Source organism: Mobula birostris, chromosome 20 (assembly GCF_030028105.1).
Source record: "Mobula birostris isolate sMobBir1 chromosome 20, sMobBir1.hap1, whole genome shotgun sequence".
Lineage (NCBI taxonomy): Eukaryota > Metazoa > Chordata > Chondrichthyes > Myliobatiformes > Myliobatidae > Mobula > Mobula birostris.
Window position 1 is genome coordinate 3740757 of NC_092389.1, and position 22011 is coordinate 3762767.

The 22011-nt window shown below is 43.4% G+C and overlaps 1 protein-coding gene across 1 annotated transcript in view; it reads right to left on the reverse strand.

The window, feature by feature from the left end:
- Nucleotides 1-22011, reverse strand: part of dscaml1 (Down syndrome cell adhesion molecule like 1) — a 781005-nt gene that overhangs the window by 35318 nt on the left and 723676 nt on the right. Inside the window, exons 27-28 of the mRNA XM_072283885.1 lie at nucleotides 18146-18301; nucleotides 4845-4875 (exon numbers count right to left, since the gene is read on the reverse strand). Of these exons, the coding sequence (XP_072139986.1) occupies nucleotides 4845-4875; nucleotides 18146-18301 (187 nt within the window). The remainder of the gene's footprint in view (nucleotides 1-4844; nucleotides 4876-18145; nucleotides 18302-22011) is intronic.

Sequence of the window (22011 nt, forward strand, 5' to 3'; positions counted from 1 at the left end):
GATAGATGGAGAGAAAAAGTTTAAAAGAAGCGAGTGGTTGCAGTTGGCACTTTTCGCACACAATTCCCAAGGAGATATCAGATTGCGTAGAGGGAGAGTGAATTTAAAAGAAGCAAGTGGTTGCAGTTGGCACTTTTTGCGCACCACAATTCCCATGAGACGTAGGATTGTGCAGAGAGACAGAGACATTAAAAGAAGCAAGTGCAGGCAATTGGCATTTTTTTTGCACACCACAATACCGAGTAGACAGCAGGCTGCGTAGAGGGACAGTGAGTTTAAAAGAAGCAAGTGGAGGCGGTCGGCACATTTTACTCACCACAGTTTCCAGGAGACATCGGATTGCGTAGGGGGACAGAGACTTTAAAAGAAGAGAGTGGGGGCAAACGGTACTGGATTGTGTGGAGGGAGCGAGAGTTTAAAAGAAGCAAGCGGAGGCAGTCGGCATATTTTGCGCACCACAGTCCCAAGGAGACATCGGATTTTATAGATGGGGGAGAGAGTTTAAAAGAAGTTAGCGGCCAGCACCTTTGCGCACCACAGTCCCAAGGACACACCAGACTACGTAAAGGAATAGAGAGTACCTTAAAAGAAGCGTCTAGGAGCAGCCGGCACTTATTACGCGCCATTGTCCCGAGGAGGCATCGGGTTGCGTAGAGGGAGAGATAGGTTAAAAGAAGCGAGCGGGAGTAGTCGGCACATTTTGCGTGGCACAGTCTAGATGAGACACCAGATTGGGTAGAGGGAGACAGTGAGTTTTTAAAAAATGCAAGCGGGGCAGTCAGCACCGTTTGCGCAAAATTTCCGAGGAGACACTGGATTGTGTAGAGGGAGAGGATTTTAAGAGAAGCAGAGACAGTTCGTACATATTGCACACTACAGTTCCCGCGGAGACACAGGATTATGTATATGGATAGAGAGTTTAGTCAGTAGGAGCAGTCGGCACTTTCTATATGCCAATATCCCCAAGAAAGACCAGGTTGTGTAGAGGGAGAGAGAGTTTAAAAGAAGCGAGCATGCTAGTCAGCACATTTTTTTGCGCCACAGTTCCCGAAAAGACATTGGATTGTGTACCATTAGGCACTTGGCAATATGTTAGGTTTAAGCAGAGCGGCCATTGTGTGAGTGGGTTGTTAAGGCTTTGACTCATCGAGGCTTTGGTGAAGAGAGGCAGAGGCTGTAGGTAGATTGTTTCACTGTATTAAGAAGTTGTAGCTGGAAATGGATACACTCCTGATCACTTGGTATGCTGAGAGTTGATAGACAGGACCAATGACATGGGTAGGAAGAGTGACAAGGTTCTGCAAACTGAGTTCAGGGAATTAGGTGTTAAGCTAAAGGGCAGGACCTTCAGGGTTTTCATCTCAGGGTTGCTACCCATGCCATGTGCTAGTGAGGCCAGAAATGGGAAGATTATACAGTTTAACATTTGTCTATGGAGTTGGTGTAGGAAGGTGGGTTTCAGACTTTTGGATCATTGGCCTCTCTTCCAGGGAAGGTGGGACTTGTACAGAAGGAACGGTTTTCTACTGATCTGGAGGGAGACTAATATCCCAGTGGGAAAGTTTGCTAGTGCTGCATGGTGGGGTTGAAACTAGAGTTGCAGGGGGATGGGAACCAGAACACCAGAACAGATGGGAGAGAGATGTTGTTAAGCCTACATACAAAGTCAGGAATTAAAAGGTTGAGCATGGTGGGACTGATGTCCTGAACTGCATACAGTTCAATGCAAGGAGTATCATAGGAAAGGCATGGATCAGCAAGTGGAATTATTACATTGTAGCCATTTGTGTGACTTGGTTGCAGGAGGGACAGGACTGGTAGCTCAATGTTTTGGGATTCCATTGTCTTAGATGTGATAGAGCGGGAGGGATTAAAGTTATAGGATTGGTATTACCAATCAGAGAAAATGTCATGGCAGTGCTCAGTTAGGACAGACTGGAGAGCCTGTCTATTGAGGCCTTATGGGTAGAACTGAAGAATAAGAAAGGTATGTGCATGTTAATGGGATTATATTACAGACCACTCTACAGTCCACGGGATTTGGAGGAGCAAATTTGCAGGGAGATCGCAGATTGTTGAAAGAAACACAGGGTTGTTATAGTAGGTGATTTTAACTTTCCACATATTGACTAGGAATCCCATTCTGTAAAAGGGCTGGTTGGGAAAGAGTTTGTCAAATGTGCTCAGGAGAGCTTCCTTAATCAGTACATAGAAGTTCCAACTAGAGAGAGTGCAATACTAGATCTCTTATTAGGGAATGAGACAGGGCAGGTGACAGAAGTTTGTGTAGAGAAACACTTTGCATCTCGTGATTATAATGCCATTAGTTTCAAGGTAGTTATGGAAAAGGATAGGTCTGGTACTCAGGTTGAGATTCTAAATTGGAGAAAGGCCAATTTTGATGATATCAGAAAAGATTTGGCAAGTGTGGATTGGGACAGGCTGTTTTCTGGCAAAGGTGTACTTGGTAAGTGGGAGGCCTTTAACAGTAAAATTTTGAGAGTACAGAGTTTGTATGTTCCTGTCATAATATAAGACAACGATAACAGGTTTAGGGAACCTTGGTTTTCAATAGATATTGAGACCCCGGTTAAGAAAAAGGAGGAGGTGCATAGCAGGTATAGGCCGGTAGGAACAAATGAGGAGTATAAGATATGCAGGAAAAACACTTAAGAAAGAAATCAGGCGGGGTACAGGAAGGCACAAAGTTGCCATAGCAGACAAGGTGAAGGAGAATCCCAAGGGATTCCACAGATTTGTTAAGAGCAGAAGGATTGCAAGGGACAAAATTGGTCCTCTGGAAGGTCAGAATGGTAATCCATGTGTGGAGCCAAAAGAGATGGGGGAGATCGGAAATGGATTTTTTGCATCTGTATTTACTCAGGAGATGGACAGAGTGTACAGAAGTGAGGCAAAGCAGCATCAACTTCATGGACCCCGCACAGATTACAGAGGAGGAGGTGTTTCCTGTCTTGAGGCAAATTAGGGTGGATGAATCCCCAGGGCCAGACAAGGTGTTCCATCAGACCCTGTGGGAGGAAAGTGCAGATATTACAGGGACCCTAGCAGAGAGATTTAAAACATCTTTCACCACGGATTGGGTACCGGAGGATTGGAGGATAGGTAATGTTGTTTTGTTGTTTAAGAAGGGCTCTAAGAGTAAACCAGGAAACTATAGGCCAGTGAGCCTGAAATCAGTAGGGGGAAAGTTATTAGAAGGTATTCTATGGGACCAGATATGTATGCATTTGGATAGACAGGGACTGCTTAGGAATAGTCAGCATGGCTTTGTACATGGTAAGTCATGTCTAACCAATCTTATAGAGTTATTTGAGGAAGTTACCAAGAAAGCTGATGAAGGCAAAGCAGTGGATGTAAGGCATTTGACAAGATCCCGCATGGGCGGTTGATCAAGAAAGTGCAGTTGTTTGGCGTTCCAGATGAGGTAGTCAATTGGATTAAATATTGGCTTTGGTGGAGAAGCCAGAGAGTGATAGCAGATAGTTGCCTCTCTAACTGGAGGCTTGTCTCTTGTGGTGTGCCGCAGCAATCAGTGTTCCAGGAGTGTTGTTGTTCGTCATCTATCTGAATGATACTGTGGTTAATGGGATCAGCAAATTTGCGGATGGTCATAAGATTGGGGGTGTAGTGGATAGCAAGGAAAACTATCGAAGCTTGCAGAGGGATCTGGACCAGCTGGAACAATGTGCTGAAAAATGGCAGATGGAATTTAAGTGTGAGATGGAAGGACCGGACAGGGTAGGTCTTACACAGTGAGCAGTAAGGCACTGAGGAGTGTAATAGAACAAAGAGATCTGGGAATACAGGTCCATAATTCATTGAAAGTGGCGTCCCTGGGAGATAGGGTTGCAAAGAAAGCTTTTGGCACATTGGCCTTCATAAGTCAAAGTACTGAGTACAGGAGATGGGATGTTATGTTGAATTTGTGTAAGACATTGGTGAGGCCTAATTTGGAGTACTGTGTGCAGCTTTGGTTGTCTACTTACAGAAAAGTTATAAATAATATTGAAAGAGTACAGAGAAAATTTACAAGGATGTTGTCAGGTCTGGAGGACATGAGTTCTATGGAAAGATTGAATAAGTTAGGACTGTATTCCTTGGAATGTAGATTTGGGTGAATTATACAAAAATTATGAGGGATATAGATAAGGTAAATACAAGCAGGCTTTTACTACTAAGGTTGGGTGGGACTACAACCAGAGGTCATAGGTTAAGGGTGAAAGGTGAAAAGTTTAAGGGGAACATGAGGGGAAATCTCTTCACTCCGAGGGTTGTGAGAATGTGGAACGAGCTGCCAGCAAAAGTGACACATGCAAGCTTGATTTCAACATTGAAAGGAAGTGCGGATAGGTACATGGATGGTAGGAGTATGGAGAGCTATGGTCCCCGTGCAGGTTGATGGGAGTAGGCAGTTTAAATCACTCGGCACGGACTAGGTGGGCAGGACTGCCTGTTTTTGTGCTTTACTTTTCTATGACTCTGTATTGAGAGCACACAGTCAGGGTGGGGCATGACCATGTGGAGGGTCAGAGTATGGAAAGTCAGGGTAGCCAGTGACCTAGAGTGTCGAGAAACTGGGAGCAGAGGGCCTGGGTAAGGTGTGATGGTCAGTGTGAGGCATGACAGTGTGGAGAGTCAGGGTGGCCAGTGACCAGGAGTGGAGACTGGAATTTGGAGAGACTGGGAGCAGAGGGTCTAGGTGAGGTGTGATGGTGCAGAGGGCTGAATTGAACAGCCTTGGGGTGAAACTGCTCCGTGTATTGGTTGGATTGCGGATGTCCTACATCGGAACAGTTCAGTCTGCCACATTCGAGAGATCTTACCTAATCAGCATTTCTGCCAAGCTCTTCGCATCTGAAATATCAAAACAAAACAATTAATTTCATAAGCACAAGGGATTTCTGTAGATTTCATCAGGATTGGAAAGGAAGGGCTTCAGGCAACTGTTTATTCCCATCCATAATGTTGCCTGACTTGCTGAGTTGCTCCAGCATTTTCTGCATTTTGCTTACAATTAGGTTCAGGCAACCAGCACAAAGAAGCGAGATTTTCTCTCCCCTTCTGTACAAAGCCGTAGGAGAGCTGTTCCCCAGTGCTCCACAATTTGAACAGTGACCCAAGCAAGTGGTAGAATGATCGCATAGTGGTTAGCACAATGCTGTACAGTACCAGAGACCCAGGTTCAATACCTACTACCTGTAAGGGGCTTGCTCGTTATCCCTATGACCGTGTGGGTTTCCTCCGGGTGCTCCAGTTTCCTCCCACAGTCCAAAAGGCATACCGGTTAGTAGGCTAATTGGTCATTGTAAATTGTCCTGTGATTAGGCTAGGGTTGTTGGGTAGTGTGGCTCAAAGGGCCAGAAAGGTCCATTCTGCACTGTATCTCAATAAAATAAAAGATGAAAAGATTAATTGTCTGCAGTGATTGGCAAGGTTGAGTGACAGATTCCTCTCAAAAGTGCCAAGCGGCGAACTGCTTGTCTGACTTCCCCTGGCCATGCATTGTGACTTTTAAATCATTTGCATTTCCTCAGACATCAACAGTTCTCTAACATCACATCTTGCCTGCCACTTGCCTTACAGCATCCCAATTTTCCTTCTGCATTCGTAAAAGCATTCGTAACAAGGTGGATGAATTGAATGTGCAGATAGTTATTAATGAATATGATATAGTTGGGATCACAGAGACATGGCTCCAGGGTGACCGAGGATGGGAGCTCAACATTCAGGGACATTCAATATTCAGGAGGGATAGACATGAAAGAAAAGGAGGTGGGGTGGCATTGCTGGTTAAAGAAGAGATTAACGCAATAGAAAGGAAGGACATTAGCCGGGAGGATGTGGAATCGATATGGGTAGAGCTGCGTAACACTAAGGGGCAGAAGACGCTGGTGGGAGTTGTGTACAGGCCACCTAACAGTAGTAGTGAGGTCGGAGATGGTATTAAACAGGAAATTAGAAATGTGTGCAATAAAGGAACAGCAGTTATAATGGGTGACTTCAATCTACATGTAGATTGGGTGAACCAAATTGGTAAGGGTGCTGAGGATGAGGATTTCTTGGATTGTATGTGGGATAGTTTTCTGAACCAACATGTCAAGGAACCAACTAGAGAGCAGGACATTCTGGACTGGGTATTGAGCAATGAGGAAGGTTAATTAGCAATCTTGTCGTGAGAGGCCCCTTGGGTAAGAGTGACCATAATATGGTGGAATTCTTCATTAAGATGGAGAGTGACATAGTTAAATCAGAAACAAAGGTTCTGAACTTAAAGAAGGGTAACTTTGAAGGTATGAAATGTGAATTAGCTAAGATAGACTGGCAAATGACACTTAAAGGATTGACGGTGGATATGCAATGGCAAGCATTTAAAGGTTGCATGGATGAACTACAACAATTGTTCATCCCAGTTTGGCAAAAGAATAAACCAGGGAAGGTAGTGCACCCGTGGCTGACAAGGGAAATTACGGATAGTATCAACTCCAAAGAAGAAACATACAAATTAGCCAGAAAAAGCGACACACCTGAGGACTGGGAGAAATTCAGAGTCCAGCAGAGGAGGACAAAGGGCTTAATTAGGAAAGGGAAAAAAGATTATGGGAGAAAGCTGGTAGGGAACATAAAAACTGACTGTAAAAGCTTTTATAGATCATGTGAAAAGAAAAAGATTGGTTAAGACAAATGTAGGTCCCTTACAGTCAAAAATAGGTGAATTGATCATGGGGAACAAGGACATGGCTGACCAATTGAATAACTACTTTGGTTCTGTCTTCACTAAGGAGGACATAAATAATCTTCCGGAAATAGTAGGGGACCGAGGGTCTAGTGAGATGGAGGAACTGAGGGAAATACATGTTAGTAGGGAAGTGGTGTTAGGTAAATTGAAGGGATTGAAGGCAGATAAATCCCCAGGGCCAGATGGTCTGCATCCCAGAGTGCTTAAGGAAGTAGCCCAAGAAATAGTGGATGCATTAGTGATAATTTTTCAAAACTCTTTAGATCCTGGATTAGTTCCTGAGGATTGGAGGGTGGCTAATGTAACCCCGCTTTTTAAAAAAGGAGGGAGAGAGAAACTGGGGAATTATAGACCGGTGAGCCTGACATCAGTGGTGGGGAAAATGCCAGAGTCAGTTATCAAAGATGTGATAACAGCACATTTGGGAAGCGGTGAAATCATCGGACAAAGTCAGCATGGATTTGTGAAAGGAAAATCATGTCTGACGAATCTCATAGAATTTTTTGAGGATGTAACTAGTAGAGTGGATAGGGGAGAACCAGTGGATGTGGTATATTTGGATTTTCAAAAGGCTTTTGACAAGGTCCCACACAGGAGATTAGTGTGCAAACTTAAAGCACACGGTATTGGGGGTAAGGTATTGATGTGGATAGAGAATTGGTTAGCAGACAGGAAGCAAAGAGTGGGAATAAACGGGACCTTTTCAGAATGGCAGGCAGTGACTAGTGGGGTACCGCAAGGCTCAGTGCTGGGACCCCAGTTGTTTACAATATATATTAATGACTTAGACGATGGAATTAAATGCAGCATCTCCAAGTTTGTGGATGACACAAAGCTGGGCGGCAGTGTTAGCTGTGAGGAGGATGCTAAGAGGATGCAGGGTGACTTGGATAGGTTAGGTGAGTGGGCAAATTCATGGCAGATGCAATTTAATGTGGATAAATGTGAGGTTATCCACTTTGGTGGCAAGAACAGGAAAACAGATTATTATCTGAATGGTGGCCGATTAGGAAAAGGGGAGGTGCAACGAGACCTGGGTGTCATTGTACACCAGTCATTGAAAGTGGGCATGCAGGTACAGCAGGCGGTGAAAAAGGCGAATGGTATGCTGGTATTCATAGCAAGAGGATTCGAGTACAGGAGCAGGGAGGTACTACTGCAGTTGTACAAGGCCTTGGTGAGACCACACCTGGAGTCTTGTGTGCAGTTTTGGTCCCCTAATCTCAGGAAAGACATTCTTGCCATAGAGGGGGTACAGAGAAGGTTCACCAGATTGGTTCCTGGGACGGCAGGACTTTCATATGATGAAAGACTGGATCGACTAGGCTTATACTCTCTGGAATTTGGAAGATTGAGGGGGGATCTGATTGAAACGTATAAAATTCTAAAGGGATTGGACAGGCTAGATGCAGGAGGATTGTTCCCGATGTTGGGGAAGTCCAGAACGAGGGGTCACAGTTTGAGGATAAAGGGGAAGCCTTTTAGGACGGAGATTAGGAAAAACTTCTTCACACAGAGAGTGGTGATCTGTGGAATTCTCTGCCACAGGAAACAGTTGAGGCCAGTTCATTGGCTATATTTAAGAGGGAGTTAGATATGGCCCTTGTGGCTAAAGGGATCAGGGGGTATGGAGGGAAGGCTGGTACAGGGTTCTGAGTTAGATGATCAGCCATGATCGTACTGAATGGTGGTGCAGGCTCGAAGGGCCAAAAGGCCTACTCCTGCATCTATTTTCTATGTTTCTGGTCCAGCGAGGTGTGCACATAGCAGGTATTTAATGTGAGCAATGTGATTCAAAGTTTGGGAGTTGTGGTTAGGAGGAGTGTCGGGGGGAGAGAGAGGGAGGGAGAGTGAGAGAGAATGAGAGGAAGAGGTGGCGAGAGAGGACAGAGTAAGTCTGAGAGATGTGGAGAGAGAGAGAGAGAGAGAGAGAGAGAGAGAGAGAGAGCCACTGCTGATACATCAGATTGGAAGAACTGGGCACCAGTTTTTGACTGATTGAAAGAAACCAAGTGAGCAACATGCAGGAAGCTACTAAAATGGGGAATTCAGACCACTGCTGCTGACCTAGGCTATCCAGCTTAATCCTAATTTCCATCTCTTCCTTTATAGCAAGGATGAGCAGAGGGCTTCTGCATCCACTATCCTTTCAGCCAGTGACACACGAACCCCTGAACAAAAAAAAAATGCTTAACTTCATCTCAGTTCCTTCTAATGATTACTGTAAATCTCTGCTCTCCTTGGTTACTGACCTCTGGATAAGGGAACACAGTTTTCCCTTTTCATTCCATCTCGATCTCTCATTATTTGACATGCCTCAATAAATAATCAGCCAATTTCTCATTTACAAAGAAACTGACATCAGATTAACCAACATTTCCCTGCAGTTAAAATTCGCCAGTTTTATATAACTTCTAGTAATCTTCCTCTGAACCCGCTTTCCTGTATCCCCAACTCTCTACAGTAGCCAGGTCCACACAGGGTTCAGCAATAGTACTGCTAATGAGCTGTACTGTCCCAGCAAGATCTCATTACTCTTACATTCTGTCTTAACCTGTAAAGTGTATATTCTAGTCATCATCAAGAATATAAGAACTTTGTTGGCTATAAATGTATCCAGTCTTCTTTTACTAAAGGCACTGAGAGATTTTATTCCTGTTTCTTGAAAATTGAATAAATGGCACTAGATGGAAATAATGGCAGGTTTTAGCTGCAGGCAATTGCTGAGGTTGATGTAAACCCTGGGATTGCTGAGATCTGAAAGTTAACAGGAGCAAGTACAGTTTTGTGCTATTACACGGGCCAATCTTTGGTCAGATGACTGTTCAATGCTATTCATGACCAAGCAGCTTTTTTGTTTGCCAACAATACATCGTCTTAAAGGAGCCATTCCACCAGCGTCTGAGTACTCAGGCTTCAATGAGTGCACCATATTACAAGATGCACTGTAACAAAATGCCAGGCTTTCTTTCTCAACACTTTCCAAACCCAAGATCAACCACTTGGAAGGACAAGGACAAAAGTACACCAATACATGTGAGTTCCTCTCCAAGTCAGAAACCATCCTGAATGGATTGTTGTACTTTCTCCCCATGGTTTCCTCCAGGTGCTCTGGTTGCCACCAGCACATTGCAAAACAGTGACTACAACGAACATTTTACTCCATGATTCAATGTACATGTGACAAATAAAGCTAATCTTTATAATCTTTAACAGCCAACTATTTTAAATGCTATTGAATTGAGGTTTTGAATCCATATGCCATTATTTAGATTTTTCCTATTATCCTTTGGTGTGTGGGAACTTGAGGGAAGTGTTCTCCTCTCAGGTGAACTGTGGATTGCTAACATATCACAGAAGACTTCTTCTTACCCATCTCAGTTATATGTCTCAGCTTACCTTCCAGTAAAATGGCAGTGCGCTTGGTTGCAGCAGCATCTACAGTGTCAACCAAAGGTGTTACTGCCTTCTTTAAATGAATTTTTTACAATTGCAATACCCTGCTGGACATTAAGAACTTAAAGTAATACTGTCTACCCCATTAGTGAGTTACTCATTGGTGGAGAAACTGAAGGGGCTGGACATGGTACGGACCGTGATGCTGCCCCTGATAGAGAGGTGTTGCTGTGATGGTCTTAGTTGCTTTTCTTGTGCTCACAAGACCCTATTGGTCATTGGTGGTGTGGAATGCTGCGTTCAATTCATTGGTTTATTGGGGAATAGTGGGGGAGTTGTGTGGTCTCGGTTGTAGCGAAGACTAGGCCTCAAGCTGGAGTGTCACCTTCTGCAACCACCTAGGGGGAGGTGTCAGAGTTGGGCGCTCGACTGGAGTCAGCGCTGACCCCCAGTTTTCACTCAGCAATAAGACAAGCTGGATTGTGTTTGACTGCAGACTGCTGCAACATTCATGGATTCAGGGTCTTTCCCTATATATTTTTTATCTGACTGTATTTTACTGTTATCTTATATTGATATGTGTGCCTCGTGTTATGCATGACTGTTGGTACTGTGTTTTGCTCCTTGATCCCGGAATAATGCTGTTTTGTTTGGCTGTATTCATGGGCATTCAGGTACTGTATGGTTGAATGCCAATTAAACTTGAACTTGAACTGCATTGTATAAGCTCTATGACTCATGATGTTGTACCAACCTATATAAACCTACTCCACACTCTCCTATGCAGTCTATAGCGTTCCATATTTTCTATATCGATGGTCCTATTTAAGAGTCTCTTAAATGTCACCGTTGTATCAGCCTCTACCACCACCCAACAGGCTGTTCAGGCACTTACCATTCTGTGTAAAAAAACCTACATCTGACATCTCTGCTAAACTGTCCTCCACTCACCTTAAAAGGACGCTGCTGGTATTGGCCATTGCTGTCCGAGGAGAAAGGTGCTGGCTGCCCACTCTTTTTATGCCTCTCACTTACTTATTCAATTATTGTCTCAACCATTTCCTCTGGCACTCATTCCAAATACACACCAACTGCAGAAAGAGGTTGTCGTATGGGTCCCTTTTAGATCTTTCACCTCTTACCATAAACCTGTGTCCTTTAAAACCCTTGTCAGAAAGGGCACTATTATTATAATGCGAAGGCTCAAACCACATTTGGAGTATTGTAAGCAGTTTTGGGCCTCTTATCTAAGAAAGGATGTGCTGGCATTGGAGAGGGTTCAGAGGAGGTTCACGAGAATGATCCCGAGAATGAAAGGGTTAAGGTATGAGGAGCATTTGATTGCTCTGGGCCTCTACTCCTTGGAATTTAAAGGAATAAAGGGGCATCTTGTTGGAACCTGTTGAATAGTGGAAGGCCTATATAGAGTGAATGTGGAGAAGATGTTTCCTATAGTAGTGGAGTCAAGGACCAGAGGACGTAGCCTCAGAATACAAGGACAATCAAGATTCAAGATTGTTCAATGTCATTTCCAGTACACAAGTGCAAAGGAGAATGAAATAATTGTTACTCTGGATCCAAGGCAGCCCAAAATACACAATAAGATAAAGAATACAATAATAAAAAGATCACAATAAATATAAATAGATAGCTTATATACATTGATTGATTGTACGTAAAGTGTCTGTAGATGGCTGTAGAGATCAAGTCATTGGGTATATTTAAAGCGGAGGTTGATAGTAAGGGCATTAAAGATTATGAAAAGAAAGCAGAAGAATGGGGTTGAGAGGGATAATAATTCATCCATGATGGAATGGCAGAGGAGGCCCGTGGGACTGAATGGCCTAATTTTGCTCCTATGTCTAATGGCTTTTAGTTTTAGTTCCCCCTCCCTGGGAAAAAGTCAATGTACCTATGTTCACCCTACAGTAGCTATTCCTCTCATGATGTTCCATACGTCTACAAGGTCTGCCCTCGATCTCCTACATTCCAAGGAATAAAGTCCAAACCAGGCCTATCTCAGGTCATCAAGTCCACATAAATCTTCTCTGCAATCATTCCAATTTCCGGAAACAGGGCAACTAAAACTGTCCATAATACTCCAAGTGCAATCTCACAAGCATCTTGTACAAATGCAGCCACCGAGAGTTTCCTGTTCTTACTGCAGGGGTGTCCAGGACAAAGACGATTCAGATTTTTTCAGCTCATCCATCTGGAAAAACCTGCTGTCTTTCCTTCAAAACTTCCAACTGTTACATAAATGATTCCAGGAATTTTCCATGCCATCGTTCCTGATTGTCCAACTCAAATTGCTGCCATCTGCCCGGGGGGAGGGGGGGGGCTTTCTCTGCCACCTGCACGACTGCAACAAATCTTTAAAGAGACTGGATTCTAATTAAACCTCAGCCGGATCCACACTCTGTACACCTGGCATGGCCAAGGCAAATAAAACTGACAATCACGGCAGGTCCATGCACAATTCATAAACCACAGGGAGAAGGATTACTGGAAAATAATTAGTCATCTAAGGAGTTTCAAACAAAATGTAAAACATAGAATGTGCAAATAGTAAACACAAGAGATTCTGCAGATGTTGGAAATCCAGAGTGACACACACAAAATGCTGGAGGAACTCAGCAGCTCAGACAGCATCGATGGAGAGAGATAAACAGTCGATGTTTCAGGCTGAGACCCTTCATAAGGACTGGAAAAGGAGGGTGGAGGGTGGGGGGAAGTAAGCCATAAAAAGGACGTGGAGGCAGGAAAAGAAGGCTACTTCCCATCCTCCGATCTTCTTATTCTGACGTCTTCCCCTTTCCTCATCAATCCTAATGAAGGGCCTCGGCACAAAATGTCAATTGTTCATTCCCCTCCATAGATGTTGCCTGACCTGCTGAGTTCCTCCAATATTTTGTGTGTGTTACAGATTGAGCAAAATTTATTCCAGTTTTATTCCACGAAGAGACAGTGTTTGATCAGATCAGAGTTTCCTGTTAAATAGGGAAAATGTCCAGGTCTCAGATGCTAAAAATCTTGAGTAACACACACAAAGTGCTAGAGAAACTCTGCGAGTTAGGTAGCATCTATGGAGGGGAATAAGCAGTCGACGAGATCCTTCATCAGGAGAATATCAAGAAGTTCCCTTCAAATGAATGGTATTCTCAGAGTCATAGAAATTTATACCACAGATGGAACCATTCAGCCCATCATTTCTATGCCTGCTTCCTTACTTTGTGCTAAACTAATCAAGGTCATACATGCTGTTAAAAGATATAAAAAGACACAAGGAACCCCATTAAATCTTTTTTGCCATATCCTTCTTCTAAGACCATAAGATATAGGAGCAGAAGTAGGCCATACGGATTTACCACCTTCTGACTAAAGTGATGTTCTAAATGGACATCTTTCAATTCTGAAGTCGTGCCCTCTTGTCCTGGACTCCCCTACCATGGGAAATAACTTTGCCATATCTAATTTGTTCAGGCCTTTTAACATTCGGAATGTTTCTATGAGATTCCCCCCTCATTCTCCTGAACTCCAGGGAATACAGCCCAAGAGCTGCCAGACGTTCCTCATACAGTAACCCGGCACACAATACTCCAAGTGTGGTCTCACAAGTGCCTTATAGAGCCTCAACATCACATCCCTGCTCTTATATTCTGTACCTCTAGAAATGAATGCCATCATTGCAATCATCTTCACAACCAACTCAATCTGGAGGTTAACCTTTAGGGTATCCTGCACAAAGACTCCCAAGTTCCCTTGCATCTCTGCATTTTGAATTATCTCTCCCCCCACCATCTAAATAATAGTCTGCTTGTTTATTTCTTCGACCAAAGTACATGACCATACACTTTCCAAAATTGTATTTCATTTGCCACTTTTTTGCCCATTCCCCTAAACTATCCAAGTCTCTCTGCAGGCTCTCTGTTTCCTCAACACTACCCGCTCCTCCACCTATCTTTGTATCATCGGCAAACTTAGCCACAAATCCATGAATCCCATTGTCCAAATCATTGACATACATCGTAAAAAGCAGCGGTCCCAATATTGACCCCTGCGAAACTGCACTGGTAACTGGCAGCCAGCCAGTATAGGAGCCCTTTATTCTTACTCTCTGTTTTCTGCCGATCAGCCAATGCTCCACCCATGCTTGTAACTTCCCTGTAATTCCATGGGATCTTATCTTGCTAAGTAGCCTCATGTGCGGCACCTTGTCAAAGGCCTTCTGAAAATTCAAGTACACCACATCTACTGCATCTCCTTTGTCTACCCTGCTTGTAATTTCGTCAAAAAATTGCAGTAGGTTAGTCAGGCAGGATTTTCCTTTCAGGAAACCATGCTGGCTTTGGCTTATCTTGTCATGTGCTTCCAGGTACTCCGTAATTTCATCCCTAACAATTGATTTCAACAACTTCCCAACCACTGATGTCAGGCTAACAGGTCTATAGTTTCCTTTCTGCTGCCTCCCACTCTTCTTAAATAGCAGAGTAACATTTGCAATTTTCCAGTCATCCAGTACAATGCCAGACTCTATTGATTCTTGAAAGATCATCGTTAATGCCTCCGCAATCTCTCCAGCAACTTCCCTCAGAACCCGAGGGTGCATTCCATCAGGTCCAGGAGATTTATCCACCCTCAAACCATTAAGCTTCCTGAGCACCTTCTCAGTCGTAATTTTCACCGCACATACTTCACTTCCCTGACAACTTTGAATGTCCAGTGTACTGCAGTTGTCTTCCACTGTGAAGACTGATAACGCATTCAGTTCCTCTGCCATCTCTGCGTCTCTCATTACGATATCACCAGTATCATTTCTATTGGTCCTATATCTACCCTCAACTCTCTTTTACCCTTTATATACTTAAAAAAGCTTTAAGTATCTTCTTTGATATTAGTCGCCAGTTTTCTTTCATAATTCATCTTTTCCTTCCTAATGACCTTCTTAATTTCCTTCTGCAAGTTTTTAAAAGCTTCCCAATCCTCTATTTTCCCACCAGATTTGGCTTCCTTGTATGCCCTCTCTTTTGCTGTCATTTTGGCTCTGACCTCACTTGTCAGCCACGGTAGTGTCCTTCTTCCATTTAAAAATTTCTTCTTATTTGGAATATATCTGTCTTGCACTTCCCTCATTTTTCACAGAAACTCCAGCCATTGCTGCTCTGCTGTCCTTCCTGCTAGTGTCTCTTTCCAGTCAACCTTGGCCAGTTCCCCTCTCATGCCATTTTCCTTTATTTCACTGAAATACCGACACATTGGAATTTAGTTTCTCCTCCTCAAATTTCAAAGTGAACTCGATCATATTGTGATCACTGTTCCCTAAAGGTTCCTTAACCTTAAGCTCTCTTATCACCTCTGGATCATTGCACAACACCCAATCCAGCACAGCCGATTCCCTAGTGGGCTCACCAGCAAGCTGTTCTAAAAAGCCATCCCTGAGATATTCTGCAAATTCTCTCTCTTGAGGTCCTGCACTGGTCTGGTTCTCCCAATCCACTTTCATGTTAAAATCCCCAACGATTATCATGACATTGCCCTTCTGACACATTTTTTCTATCTCCTGCTGTAATTTGTAATCCACATCTCAGCTGCTGTTTGGAGGCCTGTATACAACTACCATTAGGGTCCTTTTACCCTTGTCATTTCTTAACTCAACCCATAGAGACTCTACACCTTCCGATCCTATGTCATCTCTTTCCAATGATTTAATACTATTTTTTATACACAGGGTCACACCACCCCCTCTGCCTCCTAACCCATCTTTCTGACACACCATATATCAGCTACCTGACATCTGGTATGAGTAATTTATTTATTTTCATTCAGAGCATGGTAACAGCTGGCCAAACAAGCCTGCGTCACCCTATTACACCCTTGTGACCAATTAACCTACAAACATGAATGTTTTTAGAATGTGGGAGGAAACTAGAGCACCCGGAAGAAACCCACACGGTCAAAGGGAGAATGCAGAAACTCCTAACGTAGAAACCAGATTGACCTTACCAGACAACATTACTGGGTGGCAATCAGGGTGGTAACAAAATCTGGTTCTTGCATCAAACTAATAGGAAAGCATTGAGTTTTACCCTAAAGCCCTTACTGCTGCTGCAGTAGAGATCTTTGACCCTGGTGACTCCTTAGATCACATAGCTCTGTACCATGCCTTATTTTAACCAGGCTGTCATGGACATAGATGATTAAAATCTTATGTTCTGGTATAGGCCTCTCAGGAATTGTTTACAAGGGATAAGTAAGGGTCATGCCACAGCTATACAAAGTCATCTTGGACCACTACTGTAGCACTTAAACAGGAAGAATACAATGGCTGTAGAAGAGATAGTGAATGCTGGAATCCAGAGAAACACACAATCTTCTGGAGGAACTCAGCAGATCGAGCAGTGTCTGTGGGGAGGAGGGGAATTGTCGACGTTTCGGGTGAAAAACCTGCATCAGGATTCTCGGGAACCAGAAATGTAGAGGCCTAGGAGGGAGTGTAGCACAGATTTTCCAATATAACGCGTGAACATGGAAGGGTTAAACTGTAGAGAAAGCTCTCACAAACTGATATTCTTTGGAAAATTAGATCATTTCAAGAGGATTTTAAAGATATTGAGGAAGGACGAAAGGTGGTGAGTAGTCAGATCTGACAGTGGGATAGTTGAGATGGGGGGGCGGGTGGGTACAGATCTCTTCAGGCTGATTTATACTTGTGTGCCAAATCGACGCCAGAGGTACAGCATCGCCAAAAACCCTACACAGGGCCTACGCGGATCCTGATGCCCACCTCTCCCAAAACGTAACTACACGTCGCAGCAACGCAGACCGCAACAACTGTGATTCGTCCGCTTGGCAGCATCGCACTTCCTCCTACACTGCAATAGCTTCCCATTGGGCGACTGAAGGGCAGGGAAGGAACTCTGGCTGCAATGCTTTCCATAAAGCTTTACAGACCTCCGAAATTATGGAGGACACATTTCGCTTTTACGAAAAAAGACGCTCGCTTTAAACTTGTTTACCCCGAGAAAGACTACCATGACCATGAAGCCTTGCACGGGCAGGTGTGTGCGCGTGCGCGAATTGCAGAGCTACACAGACACACCAAAGCACAAGTATAAATGCTCACAACGCGCATAGGCCACTTGCGTAGGCTACGGCGTCGAGTTGACGCACAAGTATAAATCAGCCTTTCCAGTGAGTTTTTTTTAAAGCTACAGTACAGGACAATAACAGACCCTTCCGGCCCAAAAAGCTCATGCCACCCAATTATACCCAAGTGGTCAATGAATTTACTAATTCATATGCCTCGGAACTGTGGGAGGAAAGTGGAGCACCCAGAGGAAACCCATATTGTCATGGGGAGAACATACAAACTCCTTATAGACAGTGGTGGGAATAGATAACATTCCTCACACCATGGGTGGTAGACATTTAGAACTCTCCTAATTCAAAGTTCAATGTAAATTTATTATGAAAGTATATATATGATAGCATATACAACCTTGAGATTCATTTTCTTGCAGGCATTCACAGTAGAACAAAGAAATATAATAGAACCAATGGAAAACTACACACAAAGAAAGAGTGACTGGTGCAAAGGCTACTACCAGTTTTAAGTTTGGAAATTATGTATTTCTTTTAACCAAGGGTGTTAAAGAATATGGGATACAGAGAGCTAAATGGGACTAACAGAGAGTTAACACAATGGGAACAGGCCCTTCAATTCAAATTGTCCAAGTTGGCTATCTAAGCTACTTCCTTTTGCCTCTGTTTGACCCATATTCCTTTAAACCTTTCTTATTCTTCACCTTTCCTGAAGGTGGGCTCAAGGGGAGGGGAGATGGTTCCTAGATTTCAGTGAATAACAGATCTGAGGGGTTAACTGATTGACCCCTGTTGCTATGTTTCTTAAGTTCTTTTAGAGTGATTGACAAACATCTCAGCAACATTTTGACCCTAGAATACTTGAGATGTTTCCTACTCATCCTTGCTTACCTCGCAGTCTCTTCAGGCGCTTTTCCTTGCGTTTCTTCCGGATAATGAACAGGAGAGCCACGGCAACTGTTGCCAGGATCACAGGGCAAGCAATGGTAAACAACTTCTTCACATCATCCCCTTCTCCTTGCATCGATTTGATTGGTGGGATTGTGCCTATATTATCAGAGCAAATAAAATATAGAAAATAAATCAAAATTTAGATAAGACTCACCTGGAAGGAAATTCCATGAAGGCGCACAAGAGGTCATGAACTGTAACAGTGGCAATGAGACAAGTTACAATTGCCTTAGGCTCAAAATCAGATTACTGCATTTACTTCAGTGATTTTTAAATTATTTATAGCAAATGCATTTGTTATTTATGGATGACATAAAATTGAAATGGTTCTTCGTAGTCATCATGCGAAGCAACCACTGTCTGTCTCCAGAATCTCATTTATACTGATACATGAATATTGAGTGAAAAATATGTCAAGATTAAAGTACCAACAACAATTTGTTCTCGTATTGCGTCTCCAAGGCTACAAGGAGGGACATGATATGTATCTAAAACATGCTCCCCTAAAAGGCTGTGGGTGTGGAAGTGATTGGCAAAAACTGGGATCGAATGATTTTGCCAGGGCAAGATTACAAAATGATAAGGACTACATAAGATGCATGCCAGTCTTGATCTGCATACATACTGGAGCTGATCTGAGGGGCTGTTCTTAATTTGACGATGACAGGATAAAACAGACAAACAGGAGTATCAGGAGGTAGTGGCATTGAGTGATGAAGGAAGAAAGATGAATAGGCGTACATTTGATGTTTAAGAGAAAAAGACAGAATAAAAATGTAAAAGAAAATAATAAACACAAGAGATTCTGCAGATGCCGGAAACCCAGAGCAACACACACACACAATGAAGGAGGAACTCAGCAAGTCGTGCAGCATCTATGCCGAGGAATAAACAGTCAACATTTTGGGCTGAGATTCTTCATTAGGACTAGAAAGGAAGGGGGAAGAAGCCAGAATAAGAAGGTGAGGGGAGAGGAAGGAGTACAAGCTGGCAGATGATAGGTGAGACCAGGCAAGAAGGAAGATAGGTGGGGTAGTGGAGGGGGATAAAGCTGGGAGGTGATAGATGGAAAAGGTAAAGCACTGGAGAAAAAGGAATCAGCAGAGTGGACCGTGAAGGAAAGGGAAGGCGGAGAAGCACCAGGGGGAGGTGATGAGCAAGTGAGGCAAAGAGAAGGGAAGCAGAAAAAGAGAAGACAGAGGAAGGAGAAATTACTGGAGGTTAGAGAAATTGATATTCATGCCATCAGGTTGGAGGGTACCCAAATAGGCCATGCTCTCTGGTTCTAGACTCCCTAACTATTGAAAACATCCTCTCCAAATTCACTCCATCTGGGATTTTCAATATTCGATAGGTTTCAGTGAGATTTCCCCCCACCCTCCCCGTTCTTCTGAACTCCATTGAGTACAAGCCTGGAGCCATCAAATGCTCCTGACATGTTAACCCTTTCATTCCTGAGATCATTCTTGTGAACCTCCTCTGGACTCTCTGCAATGCCAGCACAACTTTTTTTTTACCATAGGTTTTATTTTGCTAAGCAGCCTCATATGCAACACCTTGTCAAAGGCCTTCTGAATATCCAAGTACATAACATCCACCGATTCTCCTTTGTCTACCCTGCCTGTTATTTTCTCAAAGAATTCCAACAGATTTGTCAGGCAAGATTTCCCCTTCAGGAAACCATGCTGACTTTGGTCTAGTTTATCTTGTGCCTCTGAAACCTTATCTTTAATAATAGACTCCAACATCAGGCTAAGTTGCCTTTAATTTCTTTTCTCTGTCTCCCTTCCTTCTTAAAGAGTGGAGTGACATTTGCAATTTTCCAGTCCTTGGGAACCATTTAGCAAAACTGCTCACAATACTCCAAGTGCAGTCTGACTAATGCCTTATAAAGCATCAGAATTACATCCTTGCTCTTATATAGTTTTGTATAGTGATAATATTTTCAAGGATTAATGTGGTGATGGTGGATGTTCAATGTGTATTACTTACACTCATCCCACTACAGGCACTGGTTAGACCATAAGACCATAAGCCATAGGGGCAGAAGGCCCATCTAGTCTGCTCCACCATTCACTAATGTGGCTAGTGTTCATGGATAAAAGGCAGATTTAATGTTATAGAACAAGAGATTCTGCAAACCTTGAGTAACCCACACAAAATGCTGGAGGAACTCAGTAGGTGAGGTAGCACCTATGGAGGGGAATAAACAGTTGATGTTTTGAGTTGAGACCCTTCATCAAGACTAGAAAGGAAGGGGGAAAAAGCCAGAAGAAGAAGAAGCGGGTGGTGGGGGTGGAGAAGGTGTACAAGCCAGCTGGTGATAAATAATACCAGGTGAGGGGGAAAGAAAAGTTAACATTAAATGTCTTTTATCCATATATAACAATTAAAAATTAGTTTCTTGTGGCTGTTGTTGCTTGCATTAGGGGTAGTGGTAGAGGCTGATACAATACATTACAGACATTTAAGAGACTCTTAGATGGGCACATAGATGATAAAAAATGGAGGGCTATGTGGGAGGGAAGGGTTAGATTGATCTTGGAGTAAGTTATAAGGTCAGCTCAACGTCATTGGCTGAAGAGCCTGCAGTGTGCTACAGTGTTTTATGTTCTGTTAAGGATACCACCCAGATCACCAACGCATTCTATTTTATTCTTGCTTTCATATTAATCCAGCTTTCTTTTTGCCTTAACTCCTAGCATCAATGAGTTCCACTCTCTCTGGGTAAAGAACTTCTTTCAACTGGAGTGATTGGTGATTTGCAAGCTTAAAGACCTTGACTGGGGAAGGTTTAGCACTGGGGAAAAGAGAGAATATCAGTCAGCACATCCTGAGGCTCCGCAAGCACCAACAGATGGGCTGGCAGGTTTGGTGCTGCTGATGAGTGAATTAAAACACAGAGGAAAGCATCCACTCAGCTGGAGAGACTTCAAGTCCTATTAGTGTGTAAGCCTGCTATTTTCTTTCCCCTCTCTACCTCCTGCCAACTCTGCCAGATCCGTGCATTAATTGTGCCCGTCAGGTAAAGGTTACTCTCAACCAGAATGTCAGCTCAGAGAACATACTCACCTCTTTATCCTAGAAATCCTCTACAGCCTCCAGGTTCAACCCCAGCGGCCAGTCAACATTTGTTGTTCAAGGCTTGGGGATAAATTACCTCCCACTACCTCAAAGTAACCTTTACAGGGTCTGGATCTACCTGCAGAAATGCATCCCTGTGCACTGTGGTAGGTCAGGCAGAGATTACAGAGCTCATTGCCTGCTCTGCACCACTGGTCAATGTGTGTTTCATATCCATTGTCAGGGCATTGGACTTAATCTCACTGATCTTAAAGTCATAGAATACTACAGCACAGAAACAGGCCCTTTGGCCCATCTAGTCTGTGCCAGCCTAATCATCTGCCTTTTCCCATCTACCTATACCTGGAATAGCCCTCCTTACTTCTCTCTTATCCATGTACCTATCCAAACTTTCCTGAAATATTACCATTGAACCTGTCTCTATCACTTCCACTGTCAGCTCATTTCACACTCATACTCCTGCCTGAGTGAAGATGTTTCCCCTCAGATTTCCTTTAAATATTCACCTTTCACTCTAATCCCATGACCTCTAGTACTATTTTCACCCAACCTCAGTGGAAAAAGGCTGCCAGCATTCACTCTACCTATACCCCTCATAATTTTGTACACCTCTATCAAATCTCCCCTCAGTCTTCTCTGCTCCAGGGAATAAAGTTCGAACTTAATCAAACTTTCCTTATAACTCAGGGGCTCAAGCCCCAGCAACATCCTTGTAGATTTTC